General features: G+C 43.2%; 2 protein-coding genes and 1 long non-coding RNA gene across 3 annotated transcripts; 1 reads left to right on the plus strand and 2 right to left on the minus strand.

Annotated features, from left to right (window-relative positions):
* The first annotated feature begins 3,562 nt into the window (after positions 1-3,562).
* On the plus strand, positions 3,563-6,924 carry LOC124666945 (50S ribosomal protein L25-like). Its single transcript, XM_047204282.1, has 3 exons — positions 3,563-4,039; positions 5,687-5,816; positions 6,320-6,924. Exons 1-3 carry the CDS (start codon positions 3,599-3,601, stop codon positions 6,550-6,552), a joined length of 804 nt encoding a protein of 267 aa, XP_047060238.1. The 5' UTR covers positions 3,563-3,598; the 3' UTR covers positions 6,553-6,924.
* A 775-nt stretch (positions 6,925-7,699) lies between these two features.
* LOC124665333 (FCS-Like Zinc finger 8-like) lies at positions 7,700-9,100 on the minus strand. Its single transcript, XM_047202748.1, has 2 exons — positions 8,375-9,100; positions 7,700-8,252 (listed from the first exon to the last, which is right to left on the minus strand). Exons 1-2 carry the CDS (start codon positions 9,058-9,060, stop codon positions 8,108-8,110), a joined length of 831 nt encoding a protein of 276 aa, XP_047058704.1. The 5' UTR covers positions 9,061-9,100; the 3' UTR covers positions 7,700-8,107.
* Positions 9,101-9,556: 456 nt separating this feature from the next.
* LOC124660101 lies at positions 9,557-10,083 on the minus strand. The gene is made up of 2 exons (XR_006989792.1): positions 9,980-10,083; positions 9,557-9,641 (listed from the first exon to the last, which is right to left on the minus strand). It is a non-coding gene; the product is annotated as an uncharacterized LOC124660101 (long non-coding RNA).
* Positions 10,084-11,027: the final 944 nt, after the last annotated feature.

Raw genomic sequence — 11,027 nt, forward strand, 5'->3', positions numbered from 1 at the left:
TTCGCCTCCAACCCCCGCCCTCCGCCCTCCGACCTCCGGCCCCGCCGCCGCCGCAGACGAGATCTGGGGTCGCCGGAGAGGCGGTGGTTGGGTTTGGGGATTCGGCGGGATCTCTTTCTCGCGGCTGGATGTTAGGTCGCTTCTCTCTACTGCTGGAACAGGCGGAATATGCTGTGTTTTCTTTGGCTGGAAATTTTGGGGACCCGTTCTCTCTCTGGAGCGTGGGTCCAGAGGTCCGACAAGATTGAGCTGCTAAACCAGATTAATTAGTTCAGTTAATGCTGCAGAGTAATCAAAAAAGGTTAGTGCAGCGGCGTGTGTCGGTGTGTGTACCAATTGATTTTCCCTTTTAAGATGTCAATAATTGTTAGTTTGAGCAACTTCCTCTCAAATGGTTAACTTTTCTCATTTCATAGGAAATGATCAACATGTTTAATAATTCAGAACATTGAAATTGATTTTTTACGAGTACCCTTGAATTGATATAGGATCGTCGAATAGGGTTGATTTTTTCTCTCTCCCTTGGCTAGGGCATATAATTGCAATTGCATTTTCAGTATGATCCATAAGTTAAACTAATTTAAGTTTAACCAGGTTTATAGAAAAATATATGAACATTTGGAACATCAATTTTATTAGATTCTCATACAATATATTTTGAGCATCAATTTTTTATTAGATTCATCATACAATATATTTTTCATACTAAATAGACTTGATGTTATAAATATTGACAACTTTTTTTTGTTATATACGGTCAAACTTGAAGAAGTTCAACTTAGAAAAACATTGGAGAGATGCGTCTCACATAGAGCCGTATTTTAGATTATATGAATGAATACGAGATTAAAAAACTAGCTCAACCTTTGTTAAGTCCTTACACAGTAGGGTGATTCAAGATTCTGCAAAACAAAAGGGGGATTACATTCCCTTAAAGATGAAAAACAAGAGAAAATGAAAGAAAATATATTGATATACATGCACTCTCAGTTCCATAATGCCAACGACTATGAGTGATGATCTACCAACAACACGTTAGCGATTCTAGCAGATGATAAAGAACATAAACTCACTACAAGCGGATGTGGCTATTTCCCTAGGACCGATATAGTATCCCTATGAGTTACTTCTATGCTGAGAATCAAACAAGCAAAATGTTAAGCGTTAACTAATCTACTGCCACTAGATCGTTATAATAATTTGCACAGGTCTCCATTATGTGATCGTTCAAAATAGAATCACATTGGATCAAGCTGGGAGAGCCAAAATCAGTCTGTTCACATGACTCGGGCATAAAAGTCTTGATTGACTACTATATATGATAGTTCAAGTGGAACTGAGACCATTGGGGGGGGGGGGGAATATGTTGGTGGTTCTGCAGAAGCATATACATTGTTGAGAGGTGAGAAGAATAGGAATAATACGACCAATGGTGAAAGGGAGAACAACAGAAAGACGAGAAAAATAAGAGATGGAAGATTGTTGGAGATAGATGACGACACATGTTACACAATTTTAGTGTAACAAATGAAGTGCTGTAACATCTTCCCATCCTGCACCGTGGTGGAAAACAACTTATAATAGGTCATAACATGGATTTCACATGATTCGGAAGTTGAACGCCATGTCAAGGTTACCAGAGCACGCTAGTAGACAAGTGCCGGAAAAAAGAAAAGAGAAACAAAGAACGCCTAGTTACCAGTTTCTTTTGGAGGGAAGTAGGGACTTTATTCAATCGGCAAATTCAAATGTGCAAAATTCGTGTGGTTCTTTGAACCACACATGACGGCCAGAAGGCTGCATAATAAATTCATAGCTATGTCCTCTATTACCATTTTTAGAGTGTCATACTGTAAATTCACTGTTTCAGAGGATGCACTGTATTGGACTGAGCAGATTGTTCGTTCTGTTTTTGCGGAGGTGGTAGCGGAGAAGGTACTCCAGATTCCGATCAGTTGTTTTGGCGACGACAACTTTGTATCTTGGCCACACACATGACATGGTGTCTACTCAGTTCACTGTGCATATCATTTGGCTCGCTCTGACTCGGTTGACTCGCAGCGCAACTAGACGTGGAATGATGTCCGACTCGGAGTCGGATACAAAGAAATGGAAGGCTTTGTGGGCGATACAAGCCTAGGGGAAAATGTTGATTACTTTGTGGCGTTTTGCTCATGATTGCCTCCCTACTAGTGTTCAGCTCCAACGACGCTATATACCTGCATCGCCTGAGTGTATTCACTGCTCTGTGGAGGAGCATGTGGATCATGCTTTACTTTTCTGTCCATTTGCCCGGCAGGTATGGGATGAAGTGAAGGAGTCTTTTGATATTCATTTGAATTTCAGGTTGCCTAAGATGTGGTTATTTGATTTCTTGAGGCGTTGTTCTAGGTAGGAAGGAACGGTTCTTGTTGTGACATTTTGGCACTTCGTGATTTCGCTGGACAGTTTGTTGGGGCATATGGTGAATGTACTCGTGATGTTACTAGCCCTGAACTTGCTGAAGCCTTAGCGATCAGAACGGCAGTTTTATTTGCTGCAGATGATGGTTTGGACAAGTTGATCTTTGCTTCTGATTGCTTGTATGTGGTTCAAAGAATCAATAATACTGGCGGACCTTAGTGGGGGCGAAATGGGCTATCGCCCCCCAGCCCAGGAAAAATTTGCATACTATCTACAGGTATTTGGCCCATTTATCAACTAAAAATCATCATGAAGCTAATTTTTAGCCCCCTCAGCCCATTTCGCCCCCCCCGAATTTTGGCCCAAGGTCCGCGCCTGACTGAGAGGGATCGATCTATCTATGGACCAGTGATCCATGATATCAAGACCCTTGTTTTGTTGTTTTCGTCATGTTAGTCTTGCAAAATATTGCAGCGCATCGTTTAGCTCGGTCTCTTAATTTGTAGTAGATCAGCGTGGCGTGATGTACCTCCGGAGTGTATCCGGAAAACAATTTGTATTGACAATATATCTCGTTGATTAATAAAGTACAAACGTTCTCTCAAAAAATAGCAAGTGTATTGGGATCCCATTAGATATTGGTGTCCCTACTCTCACAAAAAAAGACTGAGCTATCTTCAAATCCTTTAATCTTTGAGAACCAACTCGAGGTTGGGTGGTTAGGAGGGTGGTTGTAGCCCCAGACCACCAGAGTTCAAATCCTAGATTTGACATCTGTGTGTCTCATAAAGGCGGAATATTCATTCAGTGGGAGGCGACGTTCCCGTCGACAGCGAGGTGCTTGTGGTGATTTCGTCAATTTCAAGATCCAACCCGCCGCCTCAGTCTTCCGGAGGTGCTCATAGAGATAGGGTGTGCGTTCATAGGAGTGAGTGTATGCACGTGTATGAGAGCGTCTACGTTTGTACTGTATTTGTCAAAAAAAAAAATCCTTTAATCTTTTGTCACGTCGAAGCAATCAGTAGAACGCCTCGCTAGCAGGACGGCGCTCTCAGTTCTGGCCCAACATTATAGGCTACAGGCCCACAGCCCACACAAAGCCCTAAACCATCACCTTCTCTTCCCCATTCGGCCATTCCACACTCGCCGAACCCCCCAAAACCCTACACCCCTCGACGACCAACCGGCGGCCGCCATGCTCCTCCGGCGACCGCTCCAGACCCTCACCCTCCCGCTCCTCCGCCGCCACCTCTCCACCTCCGCCGCGGCACTCTCCGCCCCAGATCTCAACATCGACGAGCTCCTCTCGCCGCCGTTCCACTACCTCCCGGGCCACCCGCGGCCGGACGCGAAGCACGACGAGGTGATCTTCGCCGTGCCGAGGACCTCCTCCGGGAGGCACTTAGCGGCCAAGGAGCGCAAGGCCGGGCGGGTGCCGGCCATCGTCTTCGAGCAGGAGAACGGCCAGGAGGGCGGCAACAAGCGCCTCGTCTCGGTGCAGTCCAAGCAGATCCGCAAGCTCGTCGACCACCTCGGCCGTTCCTTCTTCCTCTCCCGCCTCTTCCGCCTCGAGGTCTGGTCGGACCACGCAGGGCAGGGGGACCTCGTCGAGAGCGTCCGCGTCCTGCCGCGCAAGGTGGGTTCTCGTAATGGTTAGTCATCCCTTGTTTGTTATGTATGGGTAGACATTGTCTACAATATCCCAGTAAATTAGTCTCGTGGTTGTGCTCTGCATGATCAACGGCCCAAGTCTTGGAGATTTCCATAGCTTGAATTAGCATTTCGGGTTGAAAGTAGTGTGGTTCCACGTTACACTTTGCTTCAGTTTTACGTGGCCACTTGATTTTTGTATATGAAGAAAATCATCGGCGAACAAATAACTGGCTTGGTGATTATAGAACTATAGAAGGTTCATTTGATGGAAGAGTTGGAGTTGCTATGTGGTTAATTAGTTATCTCTAACTGTACCCTTTTCGGACAATTTAAAGCTTTGTATTTCTCGCCTCAATTCGACACAGTAAAAAATGGTATTTCTTAGTTTTTTTCTTTTTGTAATGTTCTTAGTGTCACGCAGGATTTTGACCTAGTCTGTGAACTAGGTTGTTAGAGGATTAAAGGGAAATGAACTTGCAGGTTTAGTTTCTATGGTGTATACTTGTATATATTCTACTGGACAATCAATGCAGTAAATACACCGTGCGTTACACTTAAACTCCTTCAGTCTTGGGATATTTGTTACCAGAAAAAGGGCACTGGGTGATCTCTTACAACTTATTGGGTCATAGGATATTTTTATATGAGAATGCTGCTCAAAATAGATGTTCCTTCATTATATTCCTTCATTGGAACATCTATTTTGGGCATTGGGTGAATTATCAGATGCTGCAACATGAAAAGTCTGGTGCCTTCATTATCTTGCCAGACTTATAAATGTTTAAAGCTGAAACAGAGCTTCCGTTTTTGTTCGGAAGCTCTTGATGAAGTAACACGAATGTGTCCTATATACCAGGGAGGATTCATTTATATGGTACAAGCAAATGCAATTTATCCTCCTTTTGTTCCTCTTGGGTGATCGTTAGAATCAATTTTATTTGGTTGTCTACTTCACTACTTGTCTTCACTAGCACGATACCAGATGAGCGGTTGCAATGCACATAGTGCATTTTCAAACTTCTAGGGTTGCTTTTATTCATTACCGAATCCTAGATGGGGATCATGTATGTGTTGTGCAGTCTTAAGACTTTTTTTTTTTGCACGTATGCTCATTCCTCTGGAGTGGATAAAATGCAGAAAAAAACATGATGGACCTGTTTGGGACTCTGATTTTTCCCTCGATTCCTACAGGAATTGAACTGTTTTCCTTTGAACTGAACAAAACTGAAATATACCCACCTCTCGTACCACACTATTGCAGTTAACATGTTGACCTATGCGTGATCCCTTAGATTGTGTATCAGGTATAGACCCTCCCTAGTTGATGTAGGAGAATCAAATGGCTTCAACTGATGGGTGGTTTTGAAAATATCATTAGAGTCGCTTTCTTTGATGTTTATCAGCAGCAAACACCGTCCTACTAGCATGGAGCTGATTGCTTTAACAATGAACTATACACGATGTTTTTTTAGCGAACTGCAAAATATCAACCAGACACTTCCATCAACTTTGCACACTGCCCCTATATGTTAGAATGACTGGTGCAGCGTGGATTTTTTTAATCAATACAATGTGGTACTGAGAATCAATTGAATGAAACATTTGATTGACTTGTTTGAACTATTTTCAGGTGCATTTGCACGCAGGCACTGATGAACCTCTGAATGTAACATTCATGCGAGCTCCTTCTTCAGCGCTGCTCAAAATAGATGTTCCTTTGATGTACATTGGAGAGGATGCTTCACCTGGTCTCAGGAAAGGTATGTAGCATGTATTCCAATGATGTATCTATCTTCCATAAAACTAAATTGGAATGCTAAAACAAAATATCTTCCTGTTTTTTCCACATAAACTAGATCTTAGATCGTAGACATACACAATTTCTTCATCACATCTGTTTCTTACATTTAACCGTATTGTAATATTTAGGCTACTTAGAATGGTTTATCCTGAGCTATGCCAGTGGAAGGCCTCACTTCTCTGGAACAACACTAACTAATTAAGTGACGTCTAATAGCTTATTACAGACTTACAGGAGCTGTGTTCATCATTTTCATACAGGTGACTGGATTACTAATTCAGTGTATAATAAACTTTCCATTCTGATCACTCTAGCCAGTGTTCAAGCATTGCCTTCATTACATTATATACAGCTCTAGGATTCAGTGCATTAAGTCCTTATCCATGTGCATTCCTGTTGTATTAAGTTGCATCTGTTAAATAGTAAATCCAGACTAATTTGATTATATTGACAACCATGCAGGAGCTTACTTCAACACCATAAAGCGAACAGTGAAGTTTCTCTGCCCTGCTGACATTGTTCCACCATACATTGAAGTGGACCTAAGCGAGTTGGATGTCGGGCAGAAACTGTTGATGCGCGATCTGATAGTCCACCCAGCCCTGAAATTACTTCAGTCGCCAGACCAGCCCATCTGTAGCATTATAGGGTCAAGAGCCCCTGACCAGAAGAAAGAGAAGGAGAAATCAAAATAAGTAGCTCCATTGTATTAACTATTTGCAACAGAATAAGCATCTTTTTTTTGCTATTCATGCTCGAGTTATTCAGTTCTTGATTATCCCACCTAGAACGCATACTAGGAGGAATTGTAGCCAGAGACCACTGTTTTACTTGAGGAATGAATGTCCTGAGAAGCCAGGAGCTACATACAGTAGTAGTATGGTTATTTGAGCCTGCTCACAGAAACGTTCACTGTGATGTATGTTGTCATAAAAGCTTTTTCGAGAATCTGTATGTTCTGGTTGCTTGCGGTGTCATGTGTACTAGCGCTTTAGGTAACATAAGTAGGTGGATTTTGAACTCTTGTCCATACTGCAACATGATCTTGTAGATTTTGAACTCTTGTCCACACCACAACACGATCTTGACAGTTCCCGATAATCTAAGTTATCTGTCATAATCTTACTAAATTCTGCTCACTCTTGTTGGCACTACAGATTTTGGGAGAGCTCAGACTCACTTGAAAGTTACCTGCACACACAAGCAGTCATCAACTCTCAAACACACAAACTTCCTTATAATTAATAAAAATCTGAAAGCAGATGTGGAAAAAAAAGGAAATTCTGAAAGCAACCTCAGCTCTCTAATCTGCGACAACAGGTCCTACTGAATTCCTTAAAAAAAAGGGTCCTTCTGAAAACGGGAAGACAGCGATCTCATCCACAAAATTAGACACTTACAGTATCAGCTTATTCAAAAGGAAATTCAGTGGTCTAGGTATAGTATTGATTGCAATGAAGTTGCAAATTCACTGCAGGTTTGAGTGAACTATGCAGCAACCAGAAAATCACTGGTAACATGTCGTTGTATGAATTCAGTGGTCTAGGTATCAGCAATTGATGGTTAGAATTCACTGCAGGTTTCAGCAAATTGACTTAGACACTTACAGAGTTACAGTATCAGCAGTTCAAAAGGAAATTCAGTGGTCTAGGTATATAGTATTGATTGCAATGAAGTTTCAGCAAATTCACTGCAGGTTTGAGTGAACTATGCAGCAACCAGAAAATTACTGATAACATGTCGTTGTATGAATTGCGAAGCCGCATAAAGACACAGAAACCAGATAGTTCTTGCCATATCAGAATTCTAACCATCAATTTCAGACTTGACACTTAAAGGAAGTTGAGCAAGTTAGTATACTTGAATATTATTTTGTGCCACATGCTTTGTAAAAATACAAGCAGAAGCTTAGGTTCAGATACATGACATAATAATCAACGGCATCAACAAAATGACGTCCAGTTGAATATGAGGTTCCAGCGAACACATGTTCGAACACACGCACACACCCTTTCCGATCAAAATAATAATATGACCGGAAGCACAGTCATCATTCAGGCTCCTCCAAAAATTCGAGGATCCAGTTAAGGGAAATAAAGAGAATCAATACTCAGGGTAAATTCATCAGTGCGGCAGCAGACAAAATCTTCAGACAACAACTTGATGAACATGATCACATCCATGGCTGCACTTATTAACCTCAGACAGCGCTTCAGTTGCGACCACATCAAGTTCTTTGCTGATGCTCCTTCACTGGATCAGTTGGAAAATGCAACCATTGTCGAAGGAAGGGCCGCTAGGATCAGAGTGATCTGTTGCAGTTGCAGGTTCACCTTCAATCTCCTCTTCCATGAAGTTCTCCCTGCACTCCACGCTGCAGAAGGCTTTGTCACCCCTACAATTGAAGGAGACATGACACCAAACATTAGTACAGAAGCATGAAACAACAACAGATCCAGTATTAAACGAACAAAAAAGGCTATAACAGTGGTGCATCTACTTTACTGGAACACTTACTGGTAGATATAGATGTCTTCCTTTTCTTTGAGCTTCTCACAGCAAAAACAACAGAAGCTCATGGTATTATCCCCTTTCAGAGGAGGGATCAGACTCTCCTCACACCCACCCTCACCAGGCATCAGCTGCTCACCTTGAAACTCAAAGACACGATCTCCAAAAATGTGGGTAGTTCTAGGGTTAGGACCGCGCGAAACAACACAGGTGTAGTCCTCTGAGTTGACAATGTCATCAAGGGACATGAAACTGCCGTTCAGCCCATCACTCATGTTCTCATCCTTGAGTTCGACCACACCAGGCTGCATAGGAGCAGTGGAGCTGTTCTTGCGGGTTAAGCTGTCAGTGATCCTCATCTCAGACCCAAGAAGAACCTTCCTGCTGCCCAGGGGTGAGGGGTTCTCATCACTGAGAGAGTCCACCAGTCCAAGCCCAACCCTGTCCCCCAGCAGGATCTTCTGGTTCTGGCTGGCCGCACCGGCATCAAGGAAAGATGACCTGGGTGACTTGGTTGCCAGGCCTGTGAAGAGCTTGAGGTCCAGGGGCGATGTGGGACTGCGGACGGCGTCCAGTTCAATCAGGCATTTGGTGCTCAGCTTGACAAGGAGGTCAGGGACTCTGAAGAAGCCCATCTTGTGAGCAACCGATTCAGAGGAAGCGGTTTGTGGAACTGAAGACTCAGCTGCCATTTGATCACCTCCGGTTTATCTTCCCACTGCAATTTCCTTTCGGGTGTCAGTAACTTCGGTTTTATAAGTTCATCCTTTCTAACAATACTCCGACAACTTAGAAGGATCTACTGATTCAGGTACGTAACACGCAGAAGGATCTGATGGGGAGTTTTTTCTTATGCAGAATCACTCCGCAACAAATTACTGCAATTAGTAGTAAAATACAACCCGGAGGGAAACTAAAATATTTTTATGTTGTAGTGTGGGACAATGCGTCTTCTACGGATTCCTTTGCTTGCAAGCATACACAAACGATAATTAAAGCATACTCCAGGAAAACATCTTTATACGGACGGAGAACAGGAACAAAACAAAAAAGATAAAGACATCTATATCTGTATACTCCAGGAAAACATCTTCATACGGAGAACAGTAGCAAAACAAAAAGACAAAGACATCTATCTGTGACTGTGAGTAATCAATCATCATCCGGTTCTCACCTTTTTTTTGTTGCTTGCTTTACGCCTGTTGTTGCCTCACGAGATTGTTTCCTCCCAGCAGCCGCAGCACCTCCCTCGTGAAAAAAAGGCGAAAATCTCCTGAAAAGTAGACAACAAAACATGAAACCACATGATCAGTACTCGGTGTAAATACGAGGAGAAGAGATTTTATATCCTCGGGAAGAAAATCGACGGCACGAGTACGAGCGGAGATTAAACCTCCAAAATCTTCAAACCCAAAAAAAAAAAGTAAAACCAAAAAAAGTCGGGAAAATCAGACGCGGTACCGATCGGAAAGCCGGTGAGAGAATCCGAGCGACCTAGGGAGATTAAGAACCCCTGGCGAACGCGTTCAAATCTATGAAATGCAGGCCGAACGAATCCCTAACAACGAACGGCAAAACCGCCAAGGATCAAGAGGGAACGACGTGCCCTACCTCGGTCTCCTGGCTCCCCTCAGACGGCAGCGCGGAACATCGGTGTGGAGTGGGGCGGGGAGGAGGAAGAGGGGACTTGGTGTGCAGAGTGACAGAAAGATAAGAGGAAGAAATAGGGCGGAGAAGAGAGGGGGAGAGAAAGGTTTATGTGAGAACTTTTTGCTAGTTCCAGTAGTTGTTGGACCCTACTCCACCTTTCCCTTTCTCTCTCTCTCTCTCTACTTTCTCTTTCTAGGATAGGACTACTTAACTCCGAAGAACACTACTGTATCTTTTAATGGAGACAGAGAATAATATGGGGCCCAACTGGCAACAGATGTTGATTTCTTTTTAATGATGCTTAATTAATATGATAATGGAATTGGTCATGTAAAGTTTGGAAGGGTGGTAAGACTGTGATGTCATGTGTGTCACTGATGTGGGGGCTTGCTTGTCATGTTGCTGGTAATCAGAAGAGGGGAAAAGGCAAAGAGGAAAGAGAAAGCGGATATTATTACCTGTGCAGTGTGGACTCTTGTTTGTGTGGCCCGGATTTCTTTTATCTTTCACACAGGTAGTGGTGGAGTGGAGTACAGACTACAGACTATAGAGCGGTGGAGTTACCGAGGAAGTACCCTGTCGAATCAACTTTTTTGACCTGGCTTGTGCCGCGGATTTTTTCCGCATAAAGTAAAGCCTCTGCCTGCCTGCCTGCGACTCCACTTGCCACAAATATTTCGTACACTGCCGGTTTCTCTGATAGGGTACATCCAGCATCTTTTATTTCTACTCCTACTAGGAGTTGGGAATTTGCCACTTCGGTGTGCAATAAGATATTAGTAGGTAATTAATTTGCACAGTATGATGAGTTACTACAACGTTTTAAAAAAATCTCATGAAATTTGAGTAATAGTCGTAAAATAATTTTCCGTAACATTCCTTCGAGGCGAAGGCAAGTTAAGATATACACAAACGCTTCCGGGGTGTCCGGGGTAGAACGCTTCGGTGGACGGAGTGTGGGTGCTCCATGTGTACATCGTCGGCATGACTCGGTATGCTTCTGCCTTAT

The sequence above is a fragment of the Lolium rigidum genome, chromosome 6 (assembly GCF_022539505.1).
Source record: "Lolium rigidum isolate FL_2022 chromosome 6, APGP_CSIRO_Lrig_0.1, whole genome shotgun sequence".
Taxonomy (NCBI): Eukaryota; Viridiplantae; Streptophyta; class Magnoliopsida; order Poales; family Poaceae; genus Lolium; species Lolium rigidum.

Excerpts from the sequence above, each read along its gene's own strand:
- LOC124666945 (XM_047204282.1), top strand. The coding sequence starts at position 3,599 with ATGCTCCTCCGGCGACCGCTCCAGACCCTCACCCTCCCGCTCCTCCGC. Across the intron at positions 4,040-5,686 it reads TCCGCGTCCTGCCGCGCAAG|GTGCATTTGCACGCAGGCAC; the intron begins GTGGGTTCTCGT and ends AACTATTTTCAG. Across the intron at positions 5,817-6,319 it reads TTCACCTGGTCTCAGGAAAG|GAGCTTACTTCAACACCATA; the intron begins GTATGTAGCATG and ends ACAACCATGCAG.
- LOC124665333 (XM_047202748.1), bottom strand. The coding sequence starts at position 9,060 with ATGGCAGCTGAGTCTTCAGTTCCACAAACCGCTTCCTCTGAATCGGTT. Across the intron at positions 8,253-8,374 it reads GAAGACATCTATATCTACCA|GGGTGACAAAGCCTTCTGCA; the intron begins GTAAGTGTTCCA and ends CTTCAATTGTAG.